The 17,356-nt window shown below is 38.8% G+C and overlaps 1 protein-coding gene, 1 long non-coding RNA gene and 1 pseudogene across 3 annotated transcripts; 2 read left to right on the forward strand and 1 right to left on the reverse strand.

The window, feature by feature from the left end:
• Nucleotides 1-886: 886 nt before the first annotated feature.
• On the forward strand, nucleotides 887-4,502 carry LOC113686824 (uncharacterized). The gene is made up of 2 exons (XM_027204501.2): nucleotides 887-1,110; nucleotides 2,878-4,502. The coding sequence occupies exons 1-2, from the start codon at nucleotides 1,032-1,034 to the stop codon at nucleotides 4,230-4,232; spliced, it is 1,434 nt and encodes a 477-aa protein (XP_027060302.2). The 5' UTR covers nucleotides 887-1,031; the 3' UTR covers nucleotides 4,233-4,502.
• A 5,369-nt stretch (nucleotides 4,503-9,871) lies between these two features.
• LOC113686819 (cAMP-dependent protein kinase type II regulatory subunit pseudogene) lies at nucleotides 9,872-15,266 on the forward strand (annotated as a pseudogene). Its single transcript, XR_016181584.1, has one exon. The product of XR_016181584.1 is annotated as a cAMP-dependent protein kinase type II regulatory subunit pseudogene (transcript).
• Nucleotides 15,267-15,283: 17 nt separating this feature from the next.
• Nucleotides 15,284-16,177, reverse strand: LOC149036323 (uncharacterized). The gene is made up of 2 exons (XR_016181590.1): nucleotides 15,818-16,177; nucleotides 15,284-15,449 (listed from the first exon to the last, which is right to left on the reverse strand). It is a non-coding gene; the product is annotated as an uncharacterized LOC149036323 (long non-coding RNA).
• Between the last annotated feature and the right edge of the window lie 1,179 nt (nucleotides 16,178-17,356).

Below are 17,356 nucleotides of genomic sequence, written 5' to 3' on the forward strand. Positions count from 1 at the left end.
GCCGGCCGTATCGGTTTCCATCCACGCTCCAGTGCCCCTTGTTTGAGAGAAACATCAAAGGATGAAGCACGCGATCAGTGTAATACCATTTCAGATCTCTTTGTTTCTCTTTTGATAGATGCATGAATACATGAACTGATGATAATTCGTCTCCTTTTAACATATGGTGTGCTCGTTATGTCATGGTAATAATGCAAACGAGAGAGAATCACCCGCTTCAACCTTATCCCTCCATCATCAATATTTAAATACATTTTAAGATAAAAATAGGAATGCTGTGTTAATTATAATCACTGCAACTTCTTTTGGGAAATAATTTTCAATACGCACCAGGGACTGCATTCGGCTAAGTTTGCAAATTTCAAATTACCCTCGTTCCAACTACGATCAAGAAACTAGTTGTGTTGAGTATAATTTGTCATATAGATTTCAAACAATTATTTTCAATTTAATCCGCGAACTATTATAACTATATTTTCAGTTGTTTTTATTTCGAACAAAACACATCTACCAAATGGTTGACATATTATAACGCTATGAAGGTTCAGTACTTGACGGAGGTGATTTCCCTAACGGTTTGAGGGACGGCTTGCGTGCATTTAAACAATGTACCAACGAGAGGTTTGTCGCGTAGGCAGTGACAATCTAAAATGAAAAAAACTTCTCTCTTAATTACTTGAAAACCCATATATATTTGCCAATGAATAATTAAGCGAATTCAAGTTGAATATGTGAAGACAAAGACAAGACGTTTGCAGAAACTTTCGTCCACAAAATCCATTTACCAGTAATTAGCAGTGCGGTATTTTTGTTCGATGACGCCTAACGCGTATTGTTCAGCTTCTACTTATCGCCCAATAAAAACAACCAATGAGAAAAGCCTGTTGAATCAATTTACAGGAGCCCTGTTGTGATCACGTATAACAAGTTCTCCCTAGTCAAATGATCGCCAAGATTCTTGATCCTATCTGAGTTCATGAAAAACGGACCAGGGTCTCGTAAATGTCGTATTTCACGGACAGTAGAAAAATATGGCAGATTCTGACTCTGGTACCCATGTAACGGACATAAGTGAAAGTATCCAGGACGATTTTGAGTTCAGAAAAGAAGGTACTTTGCATAGCTTTCTATTTAGCAGATTATAAAACCACGGCTTCCTAATTTCGTCTATTAGCACTTGATGTTCTCTGCTCAATACTCCTTCGTCAAAACAAGTCTCAATTAGGGCCTCTTTGTTTCATTGAACTTTACGTCTACTTAGAGACTATTTTTTCTAACCACGCCACGTTCGATGGCAAGATTCATTTTCCTTAGTGGCTCAAAACTACTCTTAAAGGTTGAAATGCTGAGCCCTGGAAACACGAAGTTTAAGACGTCACTAAACTTGGCATCATTGCATATTACTTCAAAATGGTAATATCTAAGTTTCAAGGGCACACGGGCAATGAACCTATCAAACTTTGAATGATTTATCTCGATTAAAGTACTCTGTAATTCTCTCTATGTGAGTCATACAGTGAGCCTAGATGTTCATTAGGTAAATTACATGATTCAAATTTATCCCGCGGAAAAGAAAACCTCGTTACTTTCAACATTCGCCTGATAGTACCAAAGAGTGAAAATACACTTTATCGCTTGTATCTCGATTTTGATCCAATTTCGACGGAGTTAAAACCGCTCTTTGAAATATTCTAAGAATTCACTGCAGTCTATGAAATTGAGTTTAACAGCACTGAAGAGATCTGTAGTGTAAAGAGAACTTGAAGTGCAAGCGAAAGATTGATCACTTAAATTAATGACTATACATTACAGCCGGTGAGACTTCACTTAAAGCATAGGAAAGTTTAATATTTTCGTTTTCGTGGAAATGTCTTTCTTAAGATTTAAAAGGCGAGTAAATTGTATATTCGATGAACTCGGCCAAAAATTATTTCCTTTTTTTTTCAAATATAATGCTTTCATCCGCTGCTTCGATGAGCCGTTTGTTCACTAGGGAAAGAAAAGGGAGCTTCATTTAAAGTTTTATTTGGCTTTATTTTATTGCAAATCATAATCATAGTTACCAATAGAAATAATTAACTTTTGTAAAATATCTTCAAAACACGAATCACTTATCAGGCAGAATGCTTTATGCATGCTGAAGTGGCATGCACTTTTCAGGGATAATTGAGTCATTTCAAAGCAACGGGCGATCTCATCAGGAGATGATCATACAACTGGCCTCATATTTTTACCGCTGATGTTTCACGAACTTCAGAGCGATGGAAAAAATTTGTTAATTATTTCATATAGATAGTCATGTGTATTTTTGAAGCTAGCTAGTATTCTGCGTTTGGTATTGTGATACCCACAGAAATATTGAATGGAAACAAAAAATCGTTATGCTCAGCACCAGCATGTATATTTTATTCGAGCCTTTCTTAACGTCACTCGGCGTTATAGCATGAGACTACAGTGGTTGTTGTACACAACAAATAAAACAGGATTTTACCTAGGTTGACATTTACTGCACAGTTCTGTTATTGATATTACCTTTTGATTGAGTCTATTGATTCCATCTTTAGAAAATTATCTTTGATGCCAAAAAGATGCTTCAATTTTTTTATTACTGGCGGCATATATTTTCCTCCAATTTAGCCTATTAAGTGATCCTTCCGTTCACAGATAGGGTAGATTGTCGAGAAAGTTAATTAAGTTTCGATTTTTAATCCCCGATGTTAAGCTAGGATGGTTCATCAAACTTTTTTTGTTAGCTTCAAGTCCTGCAAAATGAGCTAATGTAGTATCGAAATCTAACATATGTTTGCTAATAAAATTAGCTTCAAGAGGGGAATATTGTTGTTTTTAAGACAGCTTGATTGAATTTTCTTTCCTCAGCTATGCTACAAACAGTGACGGAAATAGGACGCAATTTATCAAATGAAACCATCTCTCAGAGGAATTCAATTGAGATCAGTGGAGAAGATATCTCGTGGAATAGATCAAACCCGATTCCTTCTGGTCAACAGCGTCGAAACAGCACAGGCAGTACCCCTCGCTTAATTCGTCACGTGTCTAGCCGTGTCACTTCACCTGCTCCTATAGCGCAAAGTCGAGTGTCATCTCCATCTCGTTTTTCAGTAGCACTTGTATCGGGATCTGCTTTTCACGTACCCATTCAAGCTCCATCGCCGGGTCGTCACGTGCCACACCGTGTCGCATCTCCTCTCCGACTCGCACTTAGTCGTTCTGTATCACCCACCCGTACCCAAACAAGCCGATTATCGACACCAGTTCGACACCCGGCAACTCGCGGTTTATCTTCTGCTCAACTGCCATCCAGTAGAGGAAATTCACCTGCTGGGCGAGTGCCGCGCCGTAGAGCCGCAAATGCAGGACGGGCCATTGGTCGAGAGACAACACCAAGGGATAATTTGATAATCGCAAACGTTCATGCAACGCCTAGGAGACACAGAAAGGCTAATGGTGTTGTCAACTCAGCACAGCTCTCTGTTCCTAACAGAGCACAGCAAATCGCTGCCCAAACGTCAGCCAGTTATGGTGGTGCACTCAGCGAAGGGGATGGCGCAGGATTTCTGAGGAGTTTAGATAGTATCCCAACACATTCGGGATCAAGGAGTGCGTACGATTTTGTCGACGCTAGTAAGCGGAAACCTTGGAAACGCAAGAGAAATGCCAGACAATTTGATATCAAGGATATAGACCTTTCTGCACTTGAAGAGCAAGAAGTATTAAACGATCAAGTTGACGACAAGCCCTGGCTCCCAACTGGAATCTATGCAGTGTTCTTAATTACACTGTGGACTGCTGTTCTGAAGCTTAGTGATGGTGTAGAAACAAACGGTCCTGTTACTTGCTCTGCTGGCGAAGAAACTCGTCTTTGGATATGCGCCGCCTCCTTCTCGCTTGCACAAGGTCTCGCTGAAGCTTTTTGGCAACGAAAAAACATGCTTAAAGTCCTTTTTAGTATGCTGTGCCTCTTTGCGTATTTCGTCATTTTGCATGCGCAACCGCTATCATGTCGGTTCGGAGAGGACAGAGTCACAGATATAAGCAAATGGCAGTCTGCTATAAATTTTTTTGTGAGTGCGTTGTTAGGATTGGGAATTTATAAGCACATTTTGGAAACGATACAAAACCAAAGAATAATCAAAGAAAAAAGAATTCAAAAGGGGCAATGGGAAGAGGCTGAGGACTCAGAGTTTGAGGGATTACCAGAAGGTATAATATAACTGAGTGAGCTCCCAGATACATCATGACAAGAAGCTGATGTTCAGTCAGTACGTTGCAGTCAACGCCCTCATACAACTTTCATCGTGGAATATTAAACTTGACCGAGAAGAAACTCTGCGAAATGACAGACATAAAAGCGTTGGAGCAAAAGGTTTCCAACAATTTTTCCGTTTCAGCAGTTAGCAAAGCGCAGTTATTTTAAGAACGCTATATCCAAACTGAAACTAATAATTGCCTATGAATAAAGCGGGTACGTTTCTTAAGAAAAAGTGGTGCTGCGTCGGTGGATGGTATTATAAGATGATTTGCTTTTATCAACTGAGTTGATAATGTAAATTAGCCACCGTAAAGAGTTTCTAAAGCTGACGTTTCGAGCGTTAGCTCTCGATCAATGCCTTATAGTAGTTAAGGTAATCCTTGGACTTTGTTAAGAAAGCAGGAAGGTGCAAGCTGAAAAAAATTTCAGGCAGAGGACGTTATATCTTCATGGATAACCAAATGAAATAATTTAATCCCTCCTAATTCTTTCTTTCAAAAATGGCCCCACTTACCTCGAGATTGAACCAATTTGATCTTTCATCAAACCGAATCACCTGATATATATATGGAATAGATAAGGCTAAATTAGTGAATTTAGTCCCTGGAGGGCTTGACTGAGATGTTACGGTACATAAATTGCTGTCGGAGTGGGAGCTCGAATCGGCTCTGTAAAGATGCACAGAAATAAGAGCATGTATATAGTGTGGAGCTTTGGTTTTACTTAAATTGCTATGTGATTTGTCCCGATAAGCAAAATCTATCGAGAGACTTGTAAAATGTCATTAAAACTTGTTGGTTAGAATTTCACGAGTTACTGGCGAATGTTAAGTGTTGTTGGTGATGGCTCTTGACTTGAAAGAGCGGTTCATGCTAAAATATTGTGTTTTTTAACGCCTAGCCTACTACTCTAAGTTCTCCTCTCAAATTTTTATCTTCAGTTTTCCCTCTATTGAATAACCAGAAATTTCTCAAATGTGTAAGTCACAGCGAGGTTTCTTATGAAAAGGTAGATAACGATGTTTCCTACGATCACTGAATAACCGTTTATATCTTAATGATCCAGCAATATATTGTACCTGATTTTTATTGTAAAATAGAAGGATGCCATTTCACGAAACCGTCATTGAGGCACTCACATACAGCCATAAATTATTCTCAATTGTTTATCATATCAACGTTGTTCTAAATCTGTCTTCTTTTGTTTATTGTTTTTTTGATACTGGTAAACATCTCTTTTCTTTACAATTTGTTTCTCAAGTCTATAATTAAACGTGCATCTCTAGGACTTTCGTAAAGAACATTTGGATCAACCCCTGTGAACGTAAGTACAGAATAATTGGCAATGAGAACCAACGCCTTACATATTAAATTACAGCACCTGTAAGGGCGGCTTTTTCTTTTGGCATTTTGTTAACACTCCGCTAAGAACAACAATCGCAAAGTACGGGAGACCTTAAAAAGAGAAAAGAAATTTTAAATTTCCCTTGCGTGCCCAAAGTCTTTTTAAGAAAGAGGCGTGTAGGTTCGAGACTAAATAGAGAGCCCTACACTTCCTGTTTCTCAAGCCTTCTCGTACATATCTGGTGAGGTCTTTGTCAACGAAACAACGGTTCGGTTTTTTCCTTTTCGGTTATACAATTAAAGCGAGTTAAACCCGGTAAGTCGGCATTGTTTCGTGTCATTAGGTGGAGAGACCGACTGCTGTGACACCCTTATCAACAATCGCTCGCCAAGGACGTGGCGGCTTCAGTGATCTCTTCACCAGCAATATCAAAGCTTTGTCCCGTTCTCTATATAACTGTGTCCTTTGACCAAGTGCAATACTTTAGCCAAGCAGTTCACGGCCCTTTAGGTGTGGAGACTTTGAAAAGGCACTCACCCTCTGAACAAAAAGTCTTATTTCTTTCCAAAGCATCTTAGAATGGATTTTGTTAAATGTAAGAGTGGATAGGAAACCATATTGTTAAATATATATACCTATCATTCTTTAAGGGTAGTACCTATATGTGTATATTGTGGCTGAGTGTTTGTCCTTTCTTCACTGATACTTCTCGTCTAGTGCCGGATGTCACACAAGTGCATGTAGAAGCACGGCTATTTGATGACGCAAATACAACGTCACTGTTCAAGAGCCCACAAATAAAAAAAGGTGTATATTCTATCTCTGATCAGCGAAAGAATTTAACATCACTTGCAACTTGCGCATTCATCAAGTGCAAAATTAAATTGCTGTCTGTGAAAGCTTAATTTTATGTTGTGACCACTCAAGCGCTGGTTTTCATCATGGTGCGGATGTTTCGGCCATTCTGTCGGCAAGGCTTTTATACGGATTAAGTGCTGTCTTTGTGATTTGTATTGACCTGCTATTATTCAAAGAACAATATAGCGGAAAACAAAACATATCTGCATCACTAAGCACGAAGTAAACATGTAAAGTGTTATTATCATTTTGCATAAGTATGTTTTGGAATGAAGTTATAAGCTAAGGAGTTTGACGTTAATTCTGTTGGTGTGAGGAGCACTTACTCTTCAAGGAAACATGGCGAAAGGATTGTTTGCGCTTGTTCGCAGAGGTTCCAAGTTGAACTACTTAGACGACGCTGGAAGGGATTTGTCCCAAAGGCAGCAAACTGAAGTCCATCCACAAAATGCAGCTCATATAGTGAAAAGTATACCGAGATCAAAAGAAGATCATTCTAGTAAAGAAAATGATACTCTGGAAAGCACCACTTCGAAGGAAAGAACATCTACCGAAAAAATACTTTTGAATTTGAATTTCCAAAAGTTATCTATAGGACGCAAGATTGCACGGAATTCGCTTTCTAATTCAAAGAGAACCTCATCAGCGGAAACTACTCTGACAACCAAGGAAGTGAATCAGGGTCTTTCTGGCAAACCCAAGTTGGTTTTAAGCGTAGCAAGCGGTTATTTTGTCGGCGAATGTAACAGTTCAAGCATAGAGACCACTTCAAAGAAAGAAGAGAGTGCCGGAAAAATAGTGCCTTGTATTATTTTACCCGATCATGACTCGGTTAATATTCGTTCAACGGCTTGTAACAGCTTTGAAAATCATCCTTTCGTACAATACTCTAGGAACTTTGGTTCGCAACCGCATTTACGGGGTAGTGCCGAGAAGAAAAAGCGTCCATCTAGTTGGACTAGTGAGTCTAGTCCAGGACGAAATGACCTTACCGACAAAATATCGAAAACTACGAGCGTTTTCGTATCAAATCAAAACCTGGGACTCCTGGGAGAAGCAGTGCCTATTTCAGCGTCGCCTTCGCAGCGGAGAAATAAAAAAGAGAGTTCTTTAAGTCCAGAAGGCCGGCATCTGAGTAGACTAGTATCTAGTTTAGATCGGAGCGGTAGAGTTGTGGGTCGTTCTGTGAGGAGGGCTAAATCATGGGGCAGAGGAGATGAAGTTACAGACTCTGGTATTCAACAAAGTAGAAAAGTTGACATTTTTCTTCCAACAGTGTAAGAAATATTCGGTACTTAAGCTTGATAACTATACCGTTTATAGTATTTTATCGATGTAATTGTAAATGTAAATGTTTGTAAAAACTTTTTATTCAGTTGTGACCAGCAATTAGTCAGCAATATTATTTGTTAAAACTTTTATCTTTTTGCGCAAAAGCATTGACAATAAAGAGCAATAATATCGACAAAAGGAAGAAATTTTTTAACCTTACAAAACGATCGCATTTTTGTTTAAAGAGAAGAGGGACTGTCAAATAAAAAACCAATTACCGGTATTCAGCACTACGATTCTCCCTTGCACCCTAAATACATATTCCGATGTATGCATCTGTGAGCATTTGTGGAAGATCTTAGTCTTGGGCTGATCAGTGTTCTCAATTCTCGTGACTTTTACTTGTCAAATTCATCCAGTATTTTTAGGAGAAATTGGACGCTGAACAGTTTTGGGGTTTAAGAGGTTAGTCAATGCTTGATTTGTTTCTCAAATTTTGGCATATGTAATTTTTGATTGATTGGTAGTCACAACACTTTGAGACGTTCAGTGGTGTCTATAATCGTAATCATATTTGTGATTAACACATCCCACATTCACTTCGGGGTCGTTTGTTTTTTTTCAACGTTCTTTTTAGCAACGAACTTACAGGAACTGTTAACTTCTAGGATGAAAATCTAGCCTTTTGTGATTAATTGATCTTTAAATTAAACAATTTTCATAACTCGAGACACAGCAAAAAATTGTAACTTGTCACAGTACTTCTTTTTCCCCGGGCTAAAGGCTTCAAGCTCATTAAATCAAAGAGTCGCCTTTTGGTGACTTTCAATTGTAAAATGGTCGCCATTAAAAGTTGTTGGTCGCTTTTTTTTTCTCTTTTTATCTGTTGGTCGCTTTTTTCCCCTCTATTATCTGTTACTCGCCATGGCGACTAAAATGACTTAGCTTATATAGACTCATATTTAAGTGCTAAAGAACTTTTTCCGTGTTTACATAGTTACTCTCATCTAAACACAAGGGGAGATTTGGAAGTAACCGAGAAAGTTATGCAAACCCGTGACGCAGTCGAGGGTTTGCATAATTTTTGAGGATTCTTCCAACCTCCCGGGTGAGCATTTAAAAATGACGAAAACTTTCCCGCTTTGGCAGCCCAAGAATATGGTTGAGAAGTTGAATCGCTCATCATGCTTTGTGGTGTTTTGCTCCGATGCGGAGAAAAAAAAGTTAACGGATATCATCGCCAATGTGAAAGTAGTTTTATACGCCGAGAACTTCTCAGAGAAAATGACATTATATGAAAAAATTTCTAAGCCAAAAGGCGGCAACCGATCTGCGGTGCGATAGGGTGGGGGTTAAGGGAAGAAGAGGTTATTAGATTTAGGAATTTTTTCCTCCATGTCTTATATTTGTTATTTGTTCTTGAAATTACTCTGCTAGTATTGCAAAGGCTTGGAGTTTGAAACGTTTTTCAAATTGTACCGCCAAACACAAAAAGCGTGACGTCACAACTGTGCTTACATACTCTCATCTAAACTGGCCGGTTGACTAATGAGAACGCGCTTAATACCTCTGTTGTTTTAATAATAAATGTCATGAATTTGTACACGCTACATTCGCGCGCTGCACTCTGGTGAAGGCCGGTGAGATGAGAACTAGATAGTTGAGAATGCTAGAAGACAAAACTTCGTTTATCTTTAGTGATATTGGGATTAACTACAGTTGTATGAAGTCGTTGCATGACGTACCAACTGATCTGAATCGGCGCTGTGGGCCTTATTCTCAGAGGTTCACATGTGACAAGTGTCATGATTTAGGATCATCCCTTGGCCACTTACACAAATTAAGGGACAAGTGTAACAGGTGTTCTGATCTAGGATGGCAAGCTCCTAAGAGTAGTTGTTACTTGTTCCTCGTCTCTAAGTTCATGCTACTGAAACTGTGGTAAGCTGTAGCATCGATGCGATTTATTCTCGTATGCAGACATTTTCGGTATAGGGTTGACTTTTCATTTCTTTAGGGCCCATAACACCCAATTTTTTTTTCACGACTTCCTCGTCAAGGATGACGGCGTGTAGAGTTTGGGAATGCCGTCTTCCAGTACCAAGTCTAAAATCTTAATTATTTTTCTCTTTCCTTCCCTCAAGGTTTATGCATGGTGTCTGCATCCTTCGTAACCTCAGAGAATAGTCACTTCGCATGTCTACCGGCTGACTGATTGAACACAACTGTACACAATAGTTGCGTGTAGACCTCTAGCTTCGGTGTCAAACGGGAGGATATTGTCCCAACCAGTCATTCAAAGATAATCCTCGTGAACAATTTTCTGGAGAATTTCCTGAAGAAATTCCTTGACATGCTATCATGACGTTTTAAAATTGGCTCGAAGAAGGTTTAGTGGAGTAACAGGCTGACCTTCACAATGGCACGAACAAAAGTGCAAGCTGACATACGCTGGCAGAGTACCGAGTTGATAATTTTTGTAATTTGTTTAATAAAAGATCAGAAATGACCTACTTCTTGCTGTATATGTATTCATCGGCTCAGTGCTCAAGTGCTTTGGTTGCATGAATGAAAACTGGTCCTAAACGGTGAAAACCCATATTGACCGTTCTGTGAATCAGCTGTTGTTATTGAAAATAGTTTAACAACACAGTCATTTGCTCATTAATAAACTGCTGTGTAATGTTCGCAAAATTTATGAGGGTGTATTCTGTGGCTTTTACGTTCCTCCCGATTAGTCCCCAGTTATTTCCATATAATGAGCAGCTACAACCCGGGTAGTTTGGAAACGCGCGATGTGATTCCATTTTCCATCATCCAATTCCCTCCTACATGATATGATTTATGGAGACGACTTAGGAGGGTGTATCCTCCTTTCACTTTTCTTTGTTTTCTTCCCTTTTATTCAAAAAATAAGCTCATCAACACCTCAGATGCCATTTGGCATTATGTGTCAGCACAGGAAAAAGCTACACACCTGCTATAACATGCTAATTTGAAGTTTTCCACAACTTGTGGTCAACACTGAATAGATTCTCATTGCTCTTATTTCCATCGTTCTCTTTTTTTTTCTCACGGGGCATTTGACTAGCAAACGTTATCTTATTTGTGTAGTTGACAAAAGCAGCCGATGGCCGATGAACCTCCCTTCTCTTTAGTAAAAGATGGCTGCAGCTATCTCCTTAACAAAACAAAACCCCTCTAGTCTAAAACATACTAGTTATGCTTGCAACTGAACGACGTTAAAAAAAAAAAATTTTTCATGAAATAAAATTATGTTATCCAGTGAGCTGAACAGCGTGTCTCGATCCACGTGGGAAGCCAACTATGGTATAAATTGAACAGTTTGGATATTTCGCCATCTGCAGACCATTTCGATAATTATGTTTATTCTTGTTAGCTGTTGCTTTTTTTTCTCTCGTGATAATTTTATTTCTTCTTCCTTCTGGTTGACCGGGCTTGAGAAGGTGTTATACACTTATTAAAGTTTGAAGTTGAACTAAGGAAAGATTTGTCGCTTAATTGGATGAAGTTAGCGGCATTTCGTTTCTCCTCCGAACCGCCGACAATTGCAAATTGAGATTTAATTTTGAAGGACAAATACTGACAGCTGATCTAAAGGGAGGTCGTACTTGCTGAAATGAAAAAAATTACTAATAGAATGAAGAATTTGGTATTAATGAAATTTTTGATGTTAATAAGCAAGGAAATTATCGCTTTTAATGCGGTTTGAAAACGGACAACCTATATCATGCCTTTTATCTTTCAATATAAACTTCAATCCGTTTTATTTCTCTATAAACCTCCTTGTTTGATCGTTTCAACTCCATATAAAAGGCGTAGGTGATCCCTAATGTAGTTTCCTTTTCAACTGAAAAGCGACATAGTAATGTATACAACAGCAAATGTTGAAAAGGTGCCAGGTGCTTTGACAGAAATTGCATAATTTGCAACCAATTTTCTGCGAAGATTGATCAGGCTTTCCACAAGACCACCCTGACGCTGACTCAAAAACCAAACCTCATAAAAAAAATTAAAAAAAAAACAACGTTGAACCAAGATTATATCTTGTTACCCAAATTTTCAAAACATTCAGTTTTCCTTGTTTTCATCTCTGAAGTTTTCGACTGAGAAGAAAGCGGCGTTCTTCTTATCTCAACTTGAGAATTAAAATTGTCTTCATTAAATATTCTTAGTTTTCCTCAATTTCCCTTCTTGTCTCACAACCTGGTCGTAAAAAAAAATATGAGAATGTCGAAAATCCTCGCGAGAATATAAAATAATTTGTGCGGGAAAAACATAAAAACGAGTTTTTGTTATCTTATTTTACTTTAAACATTTTTTTCCCGTAATTAACATAGACGACACTTAGTACAGCTGGTAAATTTCGCAAGACAAAACAGTTTTCCTCGAAGTTGTCTTTCTTAATGTGTGATTGTTGTAGCGATATCTGTGAAGTGAGATCCAAATCTTTCCTGATAGCAGTCTCTCCGGCGCTGGTTTGCACCTAAAATGTCATTGTCTGACCGATGGAAAGTTTGAAAAGAAATATGCTTTTTTCCATTTTCGATTAAAGTTGGTTACTCCCTGCAAGACTCTTTCGTGTCTTGTGAATCGTTATTGAAAGCCGTCCTCTGTAAAATATTCAAAGCGTTGACAGTGATATTTTCAGTTGATGACAGTTAATGTTTTATTCAATACCAACAGGAGTTCCCTGAAACCTTGCTGTATTAGCATAATGCTTGAAATAGGCGGACTTGTTTTGTTTGCGATATATTTCTCGTATCATTTAAAAAAATACCCCCTTGACATTCACTCGAAGACGACAATGTCGAAAGGAAAAGATCGCTAGGGTTATTTGAAATCGGATACGACGGTTTCATAACCCGAAAAGTTGGCCGGAAAGTCTTTTTTTGTTTTTAAGCAGCCAGGGAAAAGATGCGATGAATGAATTGAACTTCGGGTCTTACTTAGCGATGATGACGTCACCTTTGTCAAAAATTAAAATGCGAGAGGAACAATAAAAGCCACCAAATAAGAGTGACAGCTGGTTAAACTCAAACCGCATAAAGACTTTCCTTCTGAAAATCTCCTTGAAGACGGGGATTTTCTTATAGTTAATTTAATAGAAGTTTCCATATAAAAATTCTCACCGGATAACACCAGAGTCAAATTCAAGCAAAGGACTATCCATTATTGGTGGAACGGACTTTCGCTTCAGTGTCCGTCCATCCGACGCGCTAGTGTTGGGGCACCGTTGCCTAGAAGCCAGGACAAAACTAGAGATGTGTAAATTTGAAGACAACGTTTTGAAGGCGATCAGGAAAGCGAAACCGGAGAATGGAAACTACCGCTCAGTTTTCTATTCCCCCAGGGCTAACTGATCTACTCGAGGAATTTGTCGTCAAGTGCATTCAGGAGAATCCAAGCGATTTAGTCGAGTTCGCCGCTGATTACTTCGACATGCTGCGCCTTGGAAGAAAGAAGAAAGAAAGCAAAGCCGGAAAAGAATCGGCCGCATCAAAACCCGAAAAAAAAGAAACTGTAGAGGATAAGGAAGAAGTGCAAGAGCCGCCGAAGATCCCTGCTCGTGGAAGACGCAGAGCCGTCGCAGCTGAAGCGTACAACCCTAATGAAAACGACACGGAGGTGAAATGTGTAGTTCACCCAAAAACAGATGAACAATTACAGCGCTTGAAAAAATCGGTCGAGAACATTTTGCTTTTCAAGTCGTGCGACCGAGACCAGCTCAAAGAAATTCTAAACGCTATGTTCGAGCGAAAGGTGAGCCCCGAAGACGAAATTATTCGGCAAGGAGCCGATGGAGACAATTTCTATGTAATTGATAATGGCGTCTTTGATGTTTTTATAGAGAAGGACGGCAAAGAACTGAAGGTTCATACTTTTAAAGATGAGGGCAGCTTTGGCGAGCTTGCGCTCATGTACAACTGCCCCAGAAATGCTACCATTATAGCTAAATCTGAAGGAAGCATTTGGGCTCTCGATCAATCCACCTTTCGGCGAATAGTCGTTGGAGCTGCAGCTAGAAGGCGACAAATGTACGAGGCCCTTCTCGAGAACGTCCCCATGTTAAAGGAACTACAGGCTTACGAGAGAATGAATTTGGCCGACGCTTTGGAAACAAAAATCTTTGACGATGGCCAGTGTATCATTCGACAGAATGACGAGGCAGATTGTATGTATTTTATCGAGGCCGGCACGGTTCGCGTCACGGTATCAGATAAAGAAATCTCTCGGCTGACAAAAGGAGCTTACTTCGGAGAGGTCGCGCTGGTGACGAAGAATCCGCGATCCGCCTCGGTTTTCGCAGAGGGAGAAGCAAAGTGCGCGGTTTTGAATGTAGATGCGTTTGAGAGGCTTCTAGGACCGTGTATGGACATCATGAAACGAAACATTACACACTACGAGGAACAACGCAAAGCTTTAGGCTTAGAATAATGGCTTGATGAACCGTAACACCTGCTCCAGTGACTAGTAGTTTAAAAGCGAAAATTTTAGTTTACAAGCGCACAAAACCGAACTTGGATTAGCGTTTGGCGCAGTATTTAGCTCGCTGTTTATAAATGAAATTATCCTAAACCATTTCTTTAGTTTCGAAACTGAAATTTTGGGAAACACGAAATTGCCAAATGTGATGAGTTTTTTGAGGATAAACCGCTCACCAGGGTGTTGTAATTATGCATGCAAGTTGCGGTAATTTTGCAGTTTTAGTGCCAGAACTGGTTGTTTTTATCTTGCGTGTTGTGTTATTATTGCTGTGTTCGGTTGTTCTGATTGTTCGTGTTTTGAACAGATCAGGTTTCCTGTTTCCAGTGAACTTGGCGTTTCGCTTCCTCAGTAAAATATATTATTCGGAACTCGGCGATGAAGTCGCGCTGACTTCTCCATGCGAAAATTAGATGCATATACAAAATTAAGATGGAGACGTGCTCATCGAATTAACGAGCAAATCCTGTCGATTCAATATGGCAAAGGTGGTTTCGCTTTCGTCTGAAAATCTGTTAAATCTATCTGGCTCGCAACGGATGACCTTTTGGGCAGCACTGCCTGTTTTTTAAAATAACCGCAGATTAAAAGAACACTTCACCATGACAAAATAGATAGCTTAAAACGTGTATTTAGTGTGTTTAAAATGCAAGATGGCCACCATATACTGAACCAAATTGCAATTTATCTACGTTCTTTGTACACAACTTGAAACGATCCATCCTTTGACTGAATGAGTTCCACGCTGCCAAATCATGGAACAGTTGTTGATTGAAATTGTATATCAATCCTTTTAAACCGCGTAATTAGAATATTCATGTCTGGCTTTTATTCAAATTACTCGGACCGAACCTTCTATTTCTAAGTAAAAGGAATTAGGGGCTAGTTTTAATAGAATAGTTGTTTTGATTGATTGAGTGACTTAACCAAAATTATAAGAAGAAGTTATTTGCTTTTCTCTTACGAGAAATGTGTATGTCGTTCAAAGTTTTATTAAACCACTGTTTTATCCATCGGCGATCGTACCTGTTGTTTTTCTTGTTTATCTTTTTATCATAATGCTTCATAATGCTCTTTCCTGTCGCCTTGTCTCATCTTAAACTCTAAATGGATTATTCCTTTTCAAAAATTTGTAACCAGAGAAACGGAATCGTTGACGACGGTTATTTCCTTTTAAGTAATTTCTGTTTTCTTTCTACTGAGTAATAAAAAAATTTTCCCTTTAATTGGAATTGAGTAACAAAAGAAATACATGTAACGGTGAACATTTTTGTATTGTTTTACTTCAGCCATCTTCCCCTTTTTCAATGTCTTTAATTCCGTTGTATTCTAATTTGGTTATTCACTTATTTATTCAGTTTTTCATTTTCCCCTAAGACTGTAAATAAAGGTCTTATATAATTAAATGAAAGGCATTTTCTTTTGACAAATAATTAGTTTTTATAAAAAAAAATTCTCACTGTTACAGTGAGTATTAATATTTCAATAAGTAAACGTTTCACGTTGGAAAAAAGAGAGAACAAAATTCGTGGGTAACAAATTAATCTAGGTCATGCTCTAACTCACCAACGAGTTCTCGATTGACAGAACTCCTCACAAGACTCTGATGATGATTTCCGCCTAGACTGTCGATACGTCAGTCGCCACTAACATCAGTAGTCTTTCTCAGGACTAACCTCACTCGAACGATCAGACTTCACGGTCAAATGTTTACTTTAAGTTCAAACCATTTACTGTAAAGCAAGTTCTCTGTGGCTCAGTTGTAGAGCTCGGCACCGTGGTCCAACGTTTGCAAGAAACGAAAAACGTCCTTCTTTATTTTATGACCCTCATAAAAATTTTATATACGTAGTTACCGTTTGTTGGAACGGTTGAGACCAGGGCATTCAAATTTTGGACGACCTGACTCGAGATATTGGCAGATGAAGTGGGGGTTTTCAAAAAACACTAACGTATTTGAGACATGACGTGTGACCAATCCATCTTTTGCAAGCCCAGCCCATTAAGTCACTTGATGTTCGATTTCTAGAGGTGATTAAGTTTAGTGAGATTTGTTATCAGGGAGCTTATTATCTGAAGCGAAAATCAAGAATAGGCGGGTAAACTGAAAGGGCGCTCAAATGGCAATAAAGATACAAGTATAGGGCAGGTGGCTTGTATTTTGACCAGCGCGAAGCAAAGTTCAATTTACTTTGCGGGAATATTGTCCCCGTTGTTGCTGTTGCTCTAATCACTTTTTTGGGGCAGGGAGTGGGCAAACGTATCAGTATAACACACCTGAAATGATTGAAAGATTAGCGGCGACTCATATTAGGGAACCTAAAGTGTCTTGGCGGTTTGTAACAACTCTCGAAATGAGTTTTCCTCATGCCTCTCGCGCATCTCCCTAAAAAATTACGATTGCACCAATTTTCCTTCAAACAAGATAAAGTGGCAAGGAAGGTGTCGGACTAAGAAGTTAAGATTCAAAGAAAGTCGCAAATATTTCTTCGTCCCATTGTGACCCAAGTCATATTTTCCTTTCTTGTTGGTTGGTTTTTACCGTCATTCAAAGGAATAGAATGCGTCATTATTATTGCCGAGTATTTATTCCTTAGAATATCCTTTACTACTATTATAGATAACGTATATTCAAGCCAAGAAAAATTGGATTGCTATCTATTGGCTTTTTTTGGCCTTTCTCAAAAAGCCTTCTTTACTTTCTTTCTTTCTTTCTTTTCCTTTTTCTTTTTTAAATTCAAATGGTGTAATCTTCTTCTTTCGGCCATTCAAGACGTCTGAAAAATGTCCTGTCTATGAATAGCAATTAGCGTCTGTCATTATCTGTGTTGACGTGTCTCCTGTTTCTGTTGTATCTGATAACGCTCGTATGGCAGGATATGTGACAAGTTCTTTGACAACAGCAGATAAGATATCTGTAATTCACTATTAGACAAATTATTGGTACAAACTAAGAACTGCGTCTCGAAAGTAATTCAGGATTGCAACAATTACATTTGCTTTCATCACTTTGTCTGATCCATCGTCAGGAAAATACACTACCCTTAAACTGAACGAATCGCGACTTGACACTCAAGTATTCCTGTGCTTCAGTTCAGGTGGGTT

The sequence above is a fragment of the Pocillopora damicornis genome, chromosome 12 (assembly GCF_964200805.1).
Source record: "Pocillopora damicornis chromosome 12, jaPocDami1.2, whole genome shotgun sequence".
NCBI classification, from domain to species: Eukaryota; Metazoa; Cnidaria; class Anthozoa; order Scleractinia; family Pocilloporidae; genus Pocillopora; species Pocillopora damicornis.